We start from the raw sequence: 19,146 nt of genomic DNA, 5'->3' as shown, positions 1-19,146 counted from the left end.
AAAATCCTCCTAGGTAAACCTTCAGATTGAGGGAGTAGATGTATACTATACTCTAATGGAAGATACGACTTCTTCTTTTAATTTGTTGGGGCTTTGTGCACACCGTTTATCTCTCCCAAGAGATCACTTTTCTAGAAAATATTTTCACATGAAAAAATTATCTCATGCCGTCAAGTGTGAGAATGTTTTTATATTAATTAGTTATCAATTAGTGTGAAAACACACATTAAGACCAATTAGTATGAAAATATTCCTACACTTGACCATATGATAGACAAACCAAACGTCCCATAAAAGGCCCAAGATTTTCCAAAATTTTCGAGAGAGGGTGGTAACGGACCGGGCCTAGACTGAACTGAGGTTTTGGCTTCGCCCTACGTGAACTCCAGATGCCTAATCCTTAGCCCAGCTCGGCCCTGTATGAATTTAAAGGGCCATGACAGCCTGAAAGCTATTATGATGTTTGGGCGTAGCTTGGCTTTCTCTGGCTAGTCTAGGCATGGACTTGGCCATGTGCCTAATATGGCTGCAAATTTGCACAGTGAGGATCCGAAACCCGAATTTTAAATCCTATTCGGATTCAAGTATGGATCCAAGATCTGGATCTAAAATTTAGATCCAGAACTAAAATTTAAATTAGAATTACCATTCGTATCAAATTTGGGTATAGGCAGATCCTATCTACATTTGACCCGGTTATATATATATATATATATATATATATATATATATATATATATATATATATATATATATATATATATATATATATATATATATATATATATATATATATATATATATAGTGCTTTCTTGTGTAACACTAAATAAAATGAGGACCTAGGAGCAAAGCCCCAAGCAATTTAAATTATAACATGAAATCACTTGGGGCTTTGCTCCTTGCCCATGTTGCTTAATGATTGAACTCATTGCTCGCCATTCTATTTGAGCTCGTGGCGCTATCAACAAAATGGGTTTTCACAACAGCAAAAAGCCCAGCCAATAGTTAGCCTACCACTATTCGTTCGCTAGGTACCAACTAGTAAAGCCAGTGGTAGTGTAGCCTAGCAGAGCAAGCAAGTGGTCTAATATTTTAAACTTTTAAAGACCTAATCCCCACTTCGGATCCGAATGTGAAACTGATCGGATTCAGATCCTATGGAGAGTTTTTGGATCCAGATCTGGATCCAAACATTCTGGCTCCATTCGGATCCAAATCCAAATCTGGGTAGAATGAGATCCAATCCAAAAAATTCTCAATCCTACTGCCCAAAACCTTGTCTTGTTACAACTTATGACAAAAGCATTCTTTACAAACTAGTAAATCGTATCATTATTAGTTCACCATTGCCGCAAGCGTCATTCATTCATGACTCGCAAGGAACAAGAAAAATTGAACCTTTTCGAACCTAGTTGCGATATGACTCTACAGTCTTTTTGGTGCTATAAATGCATGTGCACATCCTTTTTGAGTACATATACCCTAGGGTACCCTAAAAACATTTTACCAAAGCAAATTTCATCAAACATATCAACCCTTAGATAAGCAGGGTGACAAATTTAATGCATGACTCTTGCAGTTGGCTTGGCCGGGCTTTGTAGGCTGGCAAAGCATGTCGGGCCGGGCCACCACATTGGCCTAGGCATAGCTCGACGTAGTGATGGATTGGGACTAAAAAATTGGGCTTGGCCCTTAGGTCGCAACTTAGGGGTCAATCCCTAACATTTTAGGGCTGACCCGACTGGGCTCTAGGCTGGGATGCCTGGCCCATGGCCACCCCCATTTGAGTGGTCCCACTCTGTGCTAGTCTACTTTATAGAAGGTGTTAACTTCATACTGTATGAGAAACGTGCACCTCATAAACCCACCAAAAAAAGGTTGTTTCGTAGTTTGGAAAACACACTAGTTTATCATCTCAAACTCAAAATGTATAGATATGACAAGAAAGGAATTTTAACTATTAATAGTGCATTTTATATCACAAATATCCATTTTCAAGATTTCAATGTGCTTGTAAATATGTTTGATCTACAATAATTTTGAAACTTTAAATTTTATAATTAGGAGTATAAGTAGATTTCTAATATTTTCGACTTAACGTGGAGTTTGAAAGCGTACCTTACTTTGACCTTTTAAAGTGTACACCGTATACAAACCTCAACCTCATGAAAAAGTATACACCATGGGACTATTGGCTCTCTAGACATGTCATCGTTGATTGAACGTTTGGATTGTCCACATCCTAGTGGCGCATGAATTTTCACACATAGTTGTAACTGTTAACAACCTCAAGGTGTATGCTTTCTCTCTTTTCCATGGTGAAAGGATATGTTAAAATAAAAAATTTAAAAACCAAATATTTGATTTCATCTAATACAAAGTATAAATCAAAATTGCGTGATGTATTATCGGTTGGAATAAAAAGAAAAAACAGCATTATTCTTTTAACCTTTTCTTTTTTCTAACATGAAAATGGGATACGAGCGGACTTCTTGATCCAAACAAGAACAAGCCTGGTAACTCACTAGGCCTGAGCCGACTCGGGCGATTCCAAATCACAAACGTTTTTTTAATTTTGTGATAGATTCTTATACAAGATCGGGTGATTCCAAATCACAAACATTTTTTAATTTTGTGATAGATTCTTATACATGAAAAATGAATAGCCTCCTTTCTTTGTAACCCAATAATGTATACATTGAATATCCTTTCTAAAAAAAACACTTACCTTACTCCACAACTTTATTTATCCTTTTCCACAGGGCAACCCGGCCCCAAAAAATGTTTAAAACTCATCTTTCAGGATGAAACACAAGACATCGCTTCTCTCTCTCATGCTCTGCGCTTTAAAAAGCTCTCTCTCTCCCTCTATAATAATTTACAAGCTTTACCTAACAAGGTTTAAATAAATGGTGATCTAGATCGGAACCAGCCTGTTCGCTCTATGAATTACCTGGTTATATTGGTCAGAATTGGCCCCACTTTTATCTTTTATTGGCTAGTTCACTCTTCCGAATCGCCGATCTGGACCGTCGATCCATCGAATTGGACTGATTTTCGGGATGGGCGATCCGAATTACCGATCTGTTTTTTCAAACCTTGATCCTAACTATTGTGTTTGGCCATTGTGTTATATGAAAGGCTATACCTTATATTACTTCCATTCATGTCCTAATCTTATAAAATTTCTTATTTTTTAAAAATTAAATTCATAAACTTTAAGGAAAATTAAGTACATATCCGTTATACTTCTCGTTATTACAAAAATACTTTATACTATTCGTTATTACTGGAATATCGGTTTTTTGGACTTCATAACGAATTTTTTTAAAAAGACACTTTTACCATGGTTGAACAACCCAATTTTATTGGTTTTTCGTTGTTCAACAACGGAAAATGACCAGATAGTTTAACTATCATATTCCCATGTTGAACACCCAAAAAACAATCAAATTTAGTTGTTCAACAACCAAAGGCCCCGATTGTTTAATCTTCATATTCTCATTTTCAGTTGAACAACTAAAAATCAATCTGTTCAACAACCGAAAATGATATATTCCCATTTTTGGTGATTGAACAACTGAAAACTAATCAAATTCGGTGGTTCAACAATAGAAAATGGCTCCGACCTGGATGTCCATTTTTTTAACAATAAAAAATGGGAATATGAAGGGTTTAAATTTTCGCTTCTTGAAAAAAAAGTACTATGTGTATTCTCTGTCTATGGATTTTCCCTTTTTCGGTTGTTGAACAACCCAATTCAATAGATACAATCGAAATCCACTATACCCTTATTTCACGATGCTTTACTCGTCTTTTCCTTTTAAACTCTTCTCGATGTTTATCCACATAGATTAGTCATTGTAAGGGGAGAATAGATAAACATAAAGAAGAATTTATCCTAAAGATAGAGAGAGAATAGATAAACATCGGAGAGATAATGGATAAACATATGAATGAGTTTAAACCCACCCAATATAAGATATATAGAGAGAATAAATAAACATAAGAGAGAAAATAGATAAACATATGGGAGAGTTTAAAGGGTAGAGAAGAGTTTAAACCCACCCTATATTTATTTATTCTCTCTCCTATGTTTATCCGTTTTCTCACTATACCTTAAGGTTTGAACTCTTCCCTATGTTTATCCATTTTAGAGGATTTCGGTTGTTCAATCTATTAGGAAAATCCAGAGAACAATAACCGAAAAAGGGTAAAGTTATTTTTTTAAAAAAAAAATTGTTATGACGTGAAAAGAATTGACAGATAGATAATAACGAAAACTATTTGATAGTTTCGTAATAACGCAAACTATATAGGATATGTACCTAATTTTCCCTAAACTTTATATAGGATGATACCCCATCTCAATGTTTTTCCAACGTTTTGAAAAATGCTCATCTCTTGGAAAGAAACGGGCGTCAATTAATATAGTCAGAATTCAGTGTCAATTCATTATTGAAATGGTATTTCGTGCGTCTCTCTCTTTTTAATTATTATTTCTAGTTTTTTGTTTTTTTTGTTTTATATAATATTCATGATAGATTATATATTATTTGAAAATTAGGATCAAATTCAATTTAAAAAATATATTTATTGCCAAGCCCGAATTTCTACACATGCAAGCTTGGCCACATGCTAACCTCGTCTTTTTTTTTTTTGGTTAGTCACTAGGGGAGAAGGCCCTTACCTGTTCTATATTAAATAAAAATGGAGAAAATACAAATCATAGTGTTAAGACCAATGTTCATAAAATCGAATCGGAACGGTTAACCGGATATGAGGCTAGGAGCGGTTAGAACCAGAACAAGACAAACCAGGTGGTTAACCGAACTTAAACGGTCCAATAGAATTTTTTTTATAATGGGTCAAAACCCCCCAAAAAAAAAAAAAACTTAAATTAAGCGTATACTATATTATTACCTACATTTAACTTACCCAAAAAAATTTAAAACAACCTTTTATATACATTAATATATGAATATTATAGAGACATGCAAGATAATTTATAATTTGACATTAATTCAATTGATGGAGTTACAAAATCTAAATAAGTATAGCTAGTAGTAATAAGAATGGCAAGAAGGGTCAGGGTACTGTTGTGTCTCGTTATCAGGTTTACTCATTGAAAAATCTGAGTAAAGCGAAAAAGCTTTAACTTTTAACTTTCAAATTGAAAAAATCATATGCTTATTACTAAAAAATATAAGCACACATATATGTTTACGCATTTCAATTTCAAGTTTTACAATACTTCATGATATGGTATTATTCTAATACGAGAGTATGGATATACAATTATAGAGAAAAAGAGGTTTCTAGTAGTGATAGAAAAGGATTTTTATGGGACTGCTTCATAATATTAACAAAGCATAACATACTCTTAGTTCATACTTCATACCATCCTCAATCGACATGCATATTTTTTGTTATATCTTGCACTTAAGCAAAATATAAAAAAAAAACATTCTCATGCAAAAAATTGAGAAAAAAAAAATTAGAGCAAAAGAAATATAACATTAAAAATATTGAGTAAAAAAAAATCGAAACAAAAGATCAAGCAACATTATCATGCACTATATAACATTAAAAATATCGAGCAAAAAAAAATCGAGCAATATTATCATGCACTACATAACATTAAAAATATCGAGCAAAAAAAAATCGGCCAATATTATCATGCACTTTTTTTTTGTTAAAAAAAATATAACAATAAAAATAGAACAATCTATTTTTTTGTCATATTCGTCCAAAACTATATTTTTATCAAAAAAATGTAATTTTATCAAAAAAACATAATTTTATTAAAAAATAGAAAAACAATTCTCATATTCATTGTAAAACATAATTTTATATACAAAATAAAACTTTTTTTAGAAAAATCAACTTCTCAAAACCCCTAAAATCGAGCCCCAAATGTCTGATTTTCGATGAAATCATGAGTTCAATAGTTTGAACATCTCTGTCATCTATAAAAGCCCCCCATTTTGATCGAGAAAAAAAAAAAAACGATGCCACAATCTGTAGTTTGGTGGTTTTTCCCGAAACATTGAATAACACAAAAAAAAAGGGGCAAGAGAAATTGATTTTCGTTGAGCTTTTGTTCTCAAATATGTTCTTTTATTGAATGCAATTAATAATTTCATTCAAATATTGTTTGAAAATTTCTAAAAGAGGAAGAAAAAGTAGGAAAAAAATTCAAAAAAAATCGGGATAAAACTTGCATTGTTAGATTTCAATCAAATAAAGAGTGTAGCAGTGTTGATATCTCTTACATCAATAAAATCCCTCCATTTTGATGGAGAAATGCTCAAAAAAGAGGCCAAGATCTTTGGATTGGTAGATTTTTCACGAAACTTTGAAGCATACCCAAAAAAGGCCAAGAAAATGGAATTTTGGTGCCATGTTAATCTCAAATCGATTGATTTATAGAAGAAAACCAAAAATTTCGATCAATTATTAACTGTAAAAACTTGTATAAAGCTGAAAATACATGGAAAATGTAATCAAATGTTCAATCAAAAGAAACATGTGACTTCTGTATCAAATAACAGCCCCGGTTAAAAATAACAGGCATGCTACATGCCGTTTTTTAAACTAACCAGTCCGGTTTGCAAAAAAACCAGTCAGTTTAATATAAAAATGGCCGATTTGACTAGATATCGGCCGGTTTTGGACCGGATCTTTTTACATGCTAGAACCCCAAAATTGGCCCCAACTAGAGTCGGAACCCTAGCCGTTCCGATCTAATTGGCCAGTTTTGCAAATATTGGTTAAAACCTTAATAATATGAAAATTGTGTCAAATCATGAAGTAAAGACAAATACATTATATTTTCCTTATTAGGGTGCGGTTCGCTCTTTATAACTTCTTCTGTTAGGTTGGGGCAAGAATTGAATTTGAGATGTAGCGACTTCATTTTTTTTTTTTTTTTACGAGGATTATACACTGGAGACTGTTTACGTTTTGGCACAAGATGTAAAATGGCACCTTAAATTACCAATTTACAGTTTAGGGGTAAAAACTAGGATAGACTTTGAAACTTATTTTGATTATGAAATTAAGGAACTAAATTGTCTAACAGATTTGAGGGGTCAACTTTCAATACCACTTAGAATATTCTATTTGGGGTTTAATTTTTTAATTTGTTTTTATAAAAGTGCCTTGCACAAAAGGTTTGTTCAAGAATTCCCAAATTGTTCTAATTTAAGGTCGAGAATTCGGATAATTAGGGAATTTTTGTAATTTGGCCCACTTAAGTAACTCAATCTAAACTATTAAAAAAAAAAATTTTAAAAAAATACATTTCCTTGTTCAAAGTTAACAACATGCAACAAATGGTATTTTCGTTATTTTTTAGTTCTTATCCCTAATCCTTGACAATCAAATGTATTTTCGTAATTTGGCTCAAATAAAGGTGACAATCGGGTCGGGTCAACCCAATGACCTAGAGAATCGACCCGATCCAGGTCTGGGTCCAAACCCAAGTCCGAAAACCCTGGACCAAAGTCGGATCCAAGTCGAGCCTGGGTCCAGGCCAATTATAATATTTTGACCGTAGCAGAAAAAATTGCCTCCCCACAAGACATGATTTTCTTTGGGTGGTGGAGGATTGGGCTACCATTGTTGCCTCCTGCACACAATATGACACAACCCATTAGAGGACATGATTTGCTTTGTTGACATGGCCCAACTACTTATTGGAGATTGGAATTCTTAATGGCCTGAACCCAAGACTCTTGGCCTATGTTTCGTGTTGGCTTCGAAGTCAGGACTTTATGATTCTTGGCTTGGACACTTGAGAAATCTGATCTTCAACATTCATACTAGTAATTTATAAAATTTCCTTCTAATAAAAATTCAATTGTTTCATGCGGGCTGGATCGCATTCGTACAACATGCGGTCGAGAGGTACAGAAGATGGATGCTAATAGGTGGTTCATCTAATAACAATTGAAACTAATGGTCCAAATATTTTTTAATAGATTTATTATTTATAGTTTTCAAATTTTATTTATTTATTCATATTCATTATATATTTTCTAAAAATTAGGATCCAAATTTATATCAAAAATAAATTTATTTAGGGGTGGGTATTTCAAAAGGGAAAAGTTTATATAGAGCCGAGGCTCTAAACAATCAAATTTGAGCCTAACTCAAGACTCTCACTAGAAGAGGTTGTTTTGATGCCTAAATATTTTCAAATTAATCATCTCCATATCAAGATGCATGGAAATGAGAAAAAAAAAGATTTTATTTTTGAAAATAGTGTATTTTGTAACGTATTTTTGGACCGTCAATTTTCAAGATTTTTAAATGTTCATAGATCTGTCGATCGACATTCTTTTTTGAAACTTTAAACTTTATAAATAAATATAAAAATATATTTTAAAGCTATCCCAAGGATTTTCCATATTGAAACATATTTCTCGATACCATTTGACAATAGGCTATAATTTGATTGATATAGGGACGTAAAATCATTAAGTCCCTGAAACGAGGGGTTTAAAGTCACAATTTAAAAAAAAAATTCATCAAAAGGTCGTTGAGTGATGACTTGACTCCTGAAAGTGGGGAGACTTTGCAAAAGATTTGAAAAGGATGAAGTTTCCATGAGGCCTAGGTTATATAAAAACAACATAAAGCCGCATACCATATCCACATTCTCAAAGAACTTTCGGTAACAAAAATCCCTATAATGGCTCTAAAATAAATTTCTATCGCCGATAATGAATTCTGAAACTTAAAAAATGGTACAGATCTTGTGGATCTATGAACACATATTTTCAAAGCGAAATTTACAATCTAGATAATTTATGACAATAGACAGTATTTTTAGAGTTTGAAATCCAATTTTTTTTTTACAATCATAATGTTCAAACCGAGATGATCGATGTAAAGGTTTTTCAATGCTTACATTACAATTTTTGATAAATTATGAGGTGAGGTTCTATTTATTTTGGTAGAGCTGAAGCCCTATCAAACTATTTTTCTATTAATGATATAATTTTATAAATAAATAAATAGCAAATTACCTACCAACATGTCAATTACCAAATGATGTCCTATTTTTCCAAAATTACCACTACGGAACTTCCCTCTCATCGGTGTGTTTTTTTTCTTAAGCTGCTCTCCTATCTCACAATACAAATACCGGACTATTTTTTAAAAAATAAAAAGAGCAGTTCTATATTCATCATATTATCGGTAGTCCTATATTCACAAAGAGAGAAAGAGGAGGTTTACATCACGCGCCATTCATTTAGAGAGAGTTTTGCAACATCCCTGCAATTTTCAGAGAGAGAAACAGCGGTTTACATCACCATTACATCAGAACTCCTCCTGTATTCATCATATCGTTGGTCTGGTATCGAAATAAACAGTAGAAGACATAGACAAGTTGCCAGTAACTCTCAGATTAATCCATACTTTATTTTTTCTTTGGGGGTAATTAGATTAAGGGTACAGTTTGCCTACGGATGCATCCGTAGGTGTAGAGGTAAGGTGTACCTTCAAATTTTATGACGATATATAATTTTGATGTAAAATGTTTTTAGGATTATTTCAAAATCTATTTTTATATCTAATTATAAAATTTAAATTTCAAAAATAATTAAAATCAAGTAGATCCATAAACATATGAAAATGAACGGGGTAGATAATATGTTATAAAATACATTATTTTTTAGACTTCTAATTTTTTTATTTTTGTATAATCATATATCTCGATTATCGATCAAAGGATTTTTCAACATTAAAACTACCATTTTCCAATAGATTTTTGAAGGGCATCTTAGTTCGGTGGCATCCTTATAGAAACTTTTTCCTTAGATTAATCCAAACTTGGAACGGAAAAAAATAGAAAACACGTAAAAGAATAGAAGATAAAAAGATCAGAAACAAAAGACTTCAATCGAATCAAAATAACTTGTAGAAAAAGTCAGCAGTACTCGGTAACAGTCCTTTGAGAAAATTATTAGCTGTAGAACAAGGATAACGTTCTCAGCCAAATAAATGTTAATCACAGCGCATCAAAAACTCCTCGATGTATTCTCTCTCTAAACTTGAGTCACCAGACCCAAACACCCCAAATCCCATCTCTGTAAAAAGTACCATCAGTCTCTCTCCAAGGTTAACTCCAAGAGCCCAAAACCCATTTCTCTAAACACCATAAACTCACGATCCATTGATCCCATGAGAAAGGGCCACAATTCAAGCAAATACCCAACTCCCTAAACCCATCATTCTCTCTCTCTAGACCTCAACCACCAGAAAACAGAAGCACCCCAAATTCCGAAACTAATGTTCCTAAACACCACCGCCTTCTCTCTCTAGAACCCAAAAAAATGAGCAGCAGAGGGGGAGGAGGAAGGGGCAACAGTCCATGTCCATGTCCATGTGGGGCTTGCAAGTGCAAGACTTCGACTCAGAGAAAGGAGAGGCGCACTTTGCATTGCAGCAAGGGAGTAATGCCTCTTTTTCTCTCTAACTCAAAGCGAGTGACGCCTCTTTCTCTCTCTAAACTGTCGCTATGTGGGGAGTCGAGCGGGGGTGTACTCGTAATTTTAGAGAAATAGAACCCCATTTGATAATTTATCCCTCCTAATAGTGACCAATCGGCAATTTGATTGAGAACAAATTTCTCCAAACGATAACTCTTCTTTACATATTGGGTGCGGTTTGATCAGAGCCGAGTCTCTAAACAATCGAATTAAATCCCACCTTCAAATAGAATTGAAAAATATTGCTTCAATACTATAAATTTTTGTGATAGTTTTAAAATATATTTTCATCTTTAATTATAAAATTGAAAGGTTCAAAAATACTATATATCTAGCGGATTCACTAATATTTGAAAATCTAAAAAATTGACGGTCTTAAAATGTATTACAAGATGCATTATTTTTAAGACTTAAAATCTAATTTTTTTCTCATGTTCATGCATCTTGATGTAGAGATGATCAATTTGAATATATTTGAGCATCAATACAACCTCTTCTAGTAAACTTTTGAAGTAGGTTCTAATTTGATTGTTTAGATCCTAGGATCTATACAAACTTTTCCCCCCCTAACATATTTCGAGAACGAGGAGGACAGCTCCCGAAAACCGCGTTCCCCCCCCTCTCTCTCTCTCATCTGGCTCTCTTTTCTTCTCTCCAGCCAGCGCGACCGAGTCCTTGCGATCTGCTGTCTCCTTCTCTCTCTAAACAGAGAGCCATTGGTTTCATTCGTCTTCTCCTTTTAATCCTTCTCTGAAACCTGAAAAGGAGGAGGCTCTTCAAGGAGGAGATTGGAGTTTCTCTCTCTTCTTGTCTCTCTGCAATGGCGTCGCCGGCCATGGCTTTTTGCTGCTCCATGGCCGCGGTCTTTAGCTTCCTTTTCATAGGCTTCGCTTCTTCCACCTCCATCTCAGGTGTGAATTCAGCACATCATTAACATTTGAGTCTCATATCCTCTCTCTCTCTCTCTTGAGAATTTGATGATTGTTTGGTCATATCAGCTCAATGTTTTTGAATGTTGATAAATTTGAGTTTTCTTCTTTTGTTCATTGAGAATCCTCTCCATTTCGCTTCTGTTTCCTTTTTCTTTAAGAAATTTGCAGATCGTTTTGTTAAACCGTTCGTGCCCTCAAATTTCTGGTCATTTGTTTGTTTTTTCTTGCCATATGCATTCATATTACTTTTTTCCATTTTTTTGTTGTGAATTTACAGATAATGTGTTTGAATCTCATGGAGTCACTGGAAGAAGCCTCCTCCAGGAGAAGAAGAGTGAGTTTTTTGCTTCAATATGTCTCCTTTTTTTTTTTTTTTTGATGAATTTCAATTTGTTTCACTTCTGTGGATTTCTATGATAATCTTTTTCCGTTCAGCTCATAGCATGTAAACCTGTTGCCTTGTTTTGTTCCATTATCCATAAGAAACGGGCAAATAAAAATTTCAATTCGAATTTTGGACCTCAACATAAATCAGGGAAATGTTCTTCACAAAAATTGGTTCGAATTTTATATATAAAAAAAAAATCGTTTTGAATATTTGAAATAATGGTACCTGTAGATCTCTTATTTTCTGTTCCACTGTTCATTATTGTATCAAAATAGTCAAAAAATAGAAAAGATAAAATTGTTCTTAGAACATTAATATATCTTAAATTAGGATCTTTTTGTTCTAATTTTGTCTAGTTAATTTAACCAATGAGATTGAGGGTTTTTAAATGGAAAATGGTTTTGCAGCCCTATCAAAGTACGTAAAGCCCCGCCTCATAACTCATTCAAAATTACAATTTAAGCATTGAAAAACTTTACATCGATCATCTCAACTTGAACATTATAGTTGTGAAAAAAATAGGATTTCAAGCTCTAAAAATAGTGTATATTGTAACGAATTATATTGACCGTCCATTTCACTCTAAAAATAAGTGTTCACAGATCTTGCAGATCTGTACCATTTTTTTACTTTCAATTTTTATTATTGATGTTGGAAATTGATTTTAGAGCCATCATGGCGATTTCCTTCGCCGAAAGTCCTTTCTAGGCGAGGATTTGATATGAGGCTTTATTTTGTTTTCATAAAGCCTAGCCCTTATAGAAACCTCATCCTTTTTAAATTGATACATTTGAATAGGTTTCGGAAATAAATAATTTCAGTTAGCTTGTTACATTTTTAATTTTAATTTTCATGAAAATTGGATTCTCTATAGTATATGAGGCTTACATGTTAGTGTTCTTGGTGATTGCTGACTTGCATGTTTCATTAGTTTTTTTAGAATTAGTTGGATTTGTTTCAGAAATTATGCAACTCTGGATTTGAATTTTTTTTGAAGTGCTTGTCAACGTTTTGGAACATATGATCATGTATCATTTTTTCCTTTGTTTAGCTATGGCAGACGTTTATATTAGTGGATGAAACCTTGGCGAGCTAGACTCGGACTCGACTCGGCAAGCTACCGAGATTGGAACCAAACCCATGGAACTTATTGAGTTTGGCCGATTCCCATTTTCTTATTATTTGGATTCGGCCTCCATTGAGTTCTTCGCACTTGACTCGGGCTTGGGACCCTAGTGAGATGCCACCCGAGTTCTCGTTTTTAAACATTGGATTGGATTTGTGGGGGGATGTCAAAATAGGGAAGTGGGTCTGGGAATGTGAAGAAATCGAAACATCATCTAGGTATCAAATCATCCTATTTTAGATGTTTCTTTTGGGGGGGAGGGGGGGTTGTCATTTGCTTCGACCACTCAAGTTGAGTTAAATTACCAAAATGCCCCCAATTGTTTGGTGAACCTGATCCTGAACAAGGGCAATTTGGTTATTTTTTACTATATTTTTTTAAAGATGAATCTATATGAAATGAAACTTAAAAAGCAACACTCCTAATGTCAAATAGGATGGTTTCACACTTTTAATGATTTTGTGGTAGTTTGACCCTTCAATTGATATTTTCCCTTATTCTTAAAGGCTCAAGAATCTAGTTAGGAATCATATAGAAATTATATGGGAGATCTTCCTATGCCTTCATAGCATGGTGAAAGGAGTTTCTTGGAAAATTATTTGGGTTTCTGCTTTTGGAAATTAGATGATTTACGTGCATCTGTTCTTCCAAATGTTTAACTTCTTGTTAGTTGTGTTGACGATTGCACGTTCTCTGCAATTTACAGAAATATTCTGTCTTTAGCAAGATTCTCTTAACTATGGTCTTAGTTTCGACATTGTAATCTTGGCAAACCAACGGGGCTAAGTAGCAATGGCTCTATATGTTTGCCTGAAGAGTGTGTTATTGTTGTAGGCTGGCTGGCTGGTGACTATGATGCCTAATCCTATTTTAGCAATGCAACATGATATTCATCAGACGTTTTAGATGTAGGTTAATCCTTAATAGCTTGTGATATTAGGGGTTCTGGTCGATAAATTTTTAGTGGAATCGGATGCTTTGCCTTAATTAAATTAGATCAATTTGCATAGTTTCTAAGGAATTTTTTCAAATTTGTTGTTTGTCAATTGTCTCTATTAAACAGCCTTAATATTGTTTAGCCAGCGAAATGATTTGAACCATTCACTTGACAGGAATTGACTATGCATGTTTTTTCTTCTTCAGTAAAATGGAGTTCAGCCAAATTGTCTTGAGATGTTTTTCCATTTTTTTGGCTTTTAAACTTAAATAACACTTAATGAGAAAACTATATTTGGCAAATGAAATGCCAATCAAATATCTAGAGGGCTGATCCCACTTTTAACATTTCTGGCTGTAGTTTGTCTTCTAGTCTTCCCATACAGGTAGTAGTTAATTAGAGCTCATCTTTATTTATAATATTGCACTATCAACTTCAATGGCCTATATTTTAGAAGAAAGTTCAATGGCCTATTTTACTGGTGAAAATCTCGAGAATAAGCAATATAAAAATAAATATTAGAAAAAATAGAAATTTCTTGTGGATACATCATTGGGAGACCGCATGACAAGTGGCAAATGCGCTTAGTTGAGAAAGAATCCCACTGTTACATTGATTTATGGTTTTCAGGTTCTAAACCAAACCAGAAACCACGCATCATAGATGCTAAAAAATAAAGTTAATCTATTCTACTAGATTTTAAAAGTAACCTACATACAATTAGAGAAAAATTGCATCTTTGAAACCTTCAGTGGAAACTCTTACCTGAGAAGGCCTGATAAAAACTCAGAAACAAGCTAACTTCAATGCACTCCCTAACACAATGCATTTTCTACCTAAAAAACGTTCAACTAGAAGCAAGTTGGTACAGCCCTAATGAATTTCTTCTTTCTCAAACCAAAACCATAGGTCTCTTCTGTCCTGAATTCTCTTTAGGTCATTGTTTCCCAAAACCATAGGTTTTTTCCCTCTTAGAGATCTCCTGTTTTTGAAACTTCTGAAGGGACATCAAAATGATTTGCCTACTAGGTTCTGTTGTCAAAATTCTATTATAACGTCATGTTCCACTATTGCCACTCCCAAATATTGGTTTTTCTCAATGGCTGGTAAAACATCTGTAAAAGTGTGTTTGTTTTCAGACGCTTGACTTATGCTCTTCTGTTTGACTTATTTTGAACCAAAACATCCCCAGTTCCACTATTGCCACTCCCAGATATTGCTTTTTCTCAATGACTAGTAAAACTTCTGTAAAAGTGTGTTTGTGTTGAGACGCTCGACTTTTGCTCTTCTATTTGACTTATTTTGAATCAAAACATCCCCAGTTCCACTATTGCCACTCGCAGATATTGCTTTTTCTCAATGACTAGTAAAACTTCTGTAAAAGTGTGTTTATTTTGAGATGCTGGACTTTTGCTCTTCTATTTGACTTATTTTGAACCGAAACATCCCCAGTAGATCCTTGTAAAACTTTCTTCAAATGGGAACCCAAGACCATCTTCAGATATGAACATTATTCTTAAAATATTCCTTGAGACCACATTTATAATTCCTAAAATACTCCTATCCTTTCAGAACTATTTTGATAAAGCAAATATCCAAATATATCTTGGCTTATTTGGATGTTTCTCCTTAAAAGTTTAGAAGTTTCTCACTCTCATCTTCATCCAAAAATTTCGGTTATCTGTTGTGGCCTCTTTTTTTTCTTTCTTTTTTTCTGGTTTGAAGAAAGTTAACAATAGTCTTAAAATTAAGAAGCATTACAAGAGAGATCCCACAGGTAGGGGGCGATCAATACATTTCCAAAACATGAGATTTCTATACTGATGTCTATACCAAAAACTGGGTGGATAGCCCTATCTAGCAAGATGAACTCAAAAAATGTTGGACCGCAGCTCAAAAATGTGCCAAAATGGTCCCATTGTCGGTTCCAGAGTTGGCTCCGTCTTTTGCAAGGCTGTCAGCTTCATTGTTTGCCTCGCACTATGTATGCTGATAAGAGATGAGCATAGGCCTGCATAAATTGAAAATTTGATCAACAATATGTTGTAGCTGCCATGGGCAGGTCCCTGTTTTAGTATTTTCTCATTTTCCCTTGGTTGTTCCACTTCCTTATGATCATACAAATTTCTTAAGCACATTCATATGCATTTTTTATTTAATAAGCATGCATGTAATCACCTGAGAGATGTGCCTATGAAATCTAGGACTAAATCAACATCTGCAACTTTATGAAACAATAGTGGTGGGCATCAGCTGATACTTAGATCAACATAAATATAATATATGTCATATAGCTGGGATAAGGCTCAGATGATGATGATGATGATATCATGTATATGTTGGACATAAAATTGAAACTATTTTTTTCAATCACATCAAGTTTAATATTTAGCTAGGAAGATTGTAGTAAATCACAATGAGGTCTGCATGTATTATGACGTTATCTTTCATTTTTAATATAGTGTTAATGCAAATCACGTCTCTCATATGGTAATATCTTACATCGGAATCTTGGACATGTTGGCTACATTTGAATTCCCTAGTTATCATGCAAGGAACATTGATCTGTAAGTTTCCCATTAATAATATGTATTATAGGTCATGATTAAAATCCAAGTCTTCATTTTTCAAAATTTTCCATGAAGGTCGAAAATGAGTTGTCTTTTTTGGTCTATGTTCATTCCTCCATTGGACAGGCTTAGCATTGGTGGATTATAATTTCTTCCCTATGCCCTTGCTATATCCTATACTTTGGCTCCCCGTTCATCTTTTCAACCCTTTCATGGTCATCATGGATTTATGTTCACGAATTTATAGAATTATATAGAGAAAAAAAATTTATATAAGGTTTCAACCTTATACTATTGAAGTCAGGCATACCTTGAAAATCCATTGGAAAAGGTAGTTCCAACCTTCCAAAATCCTCTAATTGGTCATCTTGACCTCGGGATGTCTAAACATGAAAAAAAAGAAGAATTCAAGTTCTGGAAATAGTGCATTTTATCACGTATTATCCAAACTGCCCATTTTCAAGATTTTCAGGCATTATAGATCTGTTCGATCTGCACCATTTTTTAAGCTTTAAATTTCATAGTTAGGGGTGAAAATAGATTTTTAAGCTATCACATGGGTTTTTGACACAAGAACTACATATTTAGGTATCATTTAGAGGTGCGCCTTATACAAACTGCGACCTTATATTAAAAGTGATTTTCTTTTCACAAAGTTCACTCATCTTTACCTCAATTAGTACTGGGTGAAGACGTTGAGAGACAATTTGTCTATTATGATTGAATCTGTAGTTGTTATATATCAGTTACAGATGGTACTGTGCAAACTTCTCTTTTTTTGTTGCATGTGGATATTCTCCTTTATATAGAATGAAATGCTTATGGTAGTCCTCAAAAAATTAAGTTTATTGTTATATCTCTGCAGATTGCCCAGAAGACTTTGAGTTCAAGAACTATACCATCCTCACAAGTCAATGCAAAGGGCCCCGATACCAACCCTCACTTTGCTGTTCTGCTTTCAAGCAATTTGCATGCCCTTTCGCTCAACTTTTGAATGACGACCAATATGCTTGTGCATCCACAATGTTCAGTTACATAAACCTTCGTGGTGGCTACCCTCCAGGTTTATTTTCTAGCGAGTGTAGGGAAGGTAAACTAGGCTTGGCCTGCCCTCCTATGCCGGCTCCATCACAGGGGGACTCTGCCAATGAAGGTCAGATGCGTTGGAGCTTCTCTCTACTCTGGGTGCTCTCAGTGAGCCTCGTTGTGTTTTTTTTTGTCTAGGGGGCACTCTTTATGTGATGTGTGCCTGTATCTTGATGTATTTTGTGCTTTTGTATTTTATTATTTTCATTGTTTGGAGCAGCCGCTCCAAGGGAGGTGCCCCTGTCTCTCTCTCCGTATCCTTTAACTCTTTGGATGCTTGTGAGATTATTTTTCCACTGAAGTTGCCCTGTCCGTTTATCTTGTTTTTCAAGTCTTGAATTTCTTGCAATATTCTCGTGTTCATTGATACCAACACTGAATCCATTTTGTTTTTTAAGGAAAGTCAACTCTGTTGTATTAAAGTATAGGATGAAGTTTCTATAGGGCTGCAGCCCAATAGCACCGTTCATTTACTTGGTTCATTTACTAGGATGATGCAGATTTTGCACCATTTCCAATTTATGAAACTGGGGCTTCCGGTAACCGGTTCCCTCTTTTCTTTCTTGAAAATATCTGTATTTTTGGGACGCCCCTGCAGATACGGTGGCATTCGTTTTTTCCTCGTCTCCCACCAGGAGGCGCAACCAAATGACCCGGGTGGGGGTGGGGCTCATTTGTCAGTTGGAGCTACAAAAAAAACATGGAGAATTTTAGAGAGACAAAGGGGTGTAACCCCAAGAGAATCTACAGATTTCATACCACCTAAACCTACATTTCTCTCTCCACTTGAACCCACACTCCACCTCTCGCGCTCTCTTTCTAAGGGAGATCCACAGCTCTCATAACCACCTTCTCTCTCTCTCTCACTCCATCTCTCTCTATCACAGAGGGAATCCGCAACTCTCATACCCTCGTAAACCCAGCCTCTGTTTCTCTCTAAAATGATCCTATTTCCTACACCCACTTTAAGCCTCGCCTCTCTATAAGACGCACAAACAACAAGGACCGTTTCTGTTATTGAAGCCCCATATGCATATCCTTGGGAAGAGAGAACATATATAAAATTCTACACAATTTTGGGTGTGTTTGGTTGGATTTGAGAATACTTTATGAAATTTTTTAATTTGTTTGAACAGGTTTTGCTAAATTTAATCGATGTAAGTCCACAAAAAAATATATTCAAATGATAAAACAATCAAAGATTTGGATCTATTAAGGATTTGACTCAAAAAATGGATTCAAATTTGAAGGATTGTTTCATATGAAAGCAAAAATTTCAGAAACACAATGTAAGGGAGAAACATATAAAAGTGGCCTGGAGCTAAATGAGGGAGACAGCATTAGTTACAGTAGAAGAGAAGGCAGGAGAGAGAGAGAGAGAAAAAAAAGAGAGGCATCAGGGATGCTGGAGGCAGGGACGAAGAATGGGGGCAGTTAGAGAGAGAGGCATCAAGGAGGAGGGAGGGAGAGATTGACTGTGCATATTAAAGAGAGGAGAAAAATGAGCTAATGGGGTTTACCCATGGAAAGCTATTCGAGTCTTTGAGGTGTTTAAGCCTCTTAAGGGAGGGAGTTGGAGAGATACCTCCGCGTGCCGAAAAGGG

The 19,146-nt window shown here is 34.6% G+C and overlaps 1 protein-coding gene across 1 annotated transcript; it reads left to right on the top strand.

Annotated features, from left to right (window-relative positions):
- The first annotated feature begins 10,907 nt into the window (after positions 1-10,907).
- LLG1 (LORELEI-LIKE-GPI-ANCHORED PROTEIN 1) lies at positions 10,908-17,964 on the top strand. The gene is made up of 3 exons (XM_006857497.4): positions 10,908-11,414; positions 11,713-11,769; positions 17,322-17,964. Exons 1-3 carry the CDS (start codon positions 11,324-11,326, stop codon positions 17,678-17,680), a joined length of 507 nt encoding a protein of 168 aa, XP_006857559.1. The 5' UTR covers positions 10,908-11,323; the 3' UTR covers positions 17,681-17,964.
- The last annotated feature ends 1,182 nt before the right edge of the window (positions 17,965-19,146 follow it).

This window comes from Amborella trichopoda, chromosome 10 (genome assembly GCF_054954075.1).
Source record: "Amborella trichopoda isolate Santa Cruz 75 chromosome 10, AtrichopodaSantaCruz75HAP2 v2.0, whole genome shotgun sequence".
In the NCBI taxonomy this organism is placed as follows: Eukaryota; Viridiplantae; Streptophyta; class Magnoliopsida; order Amborellales; family Amborellaceae; genus Amborella; species Amborella trichopoda.
Note: the sequence above shows the minus strand (reverse complement) of the source record. Positions and strands in the feature narration are given on the sequence as shown.

Coding starts and splice junctions, on each gene's coding strand:
- LLG1 (XM_006857497.4), top strand. CDS start 11,324: ATGGCGTCGCCGGCCATGGCTTTTTGCTGCTCCATGGCCGCGGTCTTT. Junction 11,415..11,712: donor TTCTTCCACCTCCATCTCAG/GTGTGAATTCAG, acceptor GTGAATTTACAG/ATAATGTGTTTGAATCTCAT. Junction 11,770..17,321: donor CCTCCTCCAGGAGAAGAAGA/GTGAGTTTTTTG, acceptor ATATCTCTGCAG/ATTGCCCAGAAGACTTTGAG.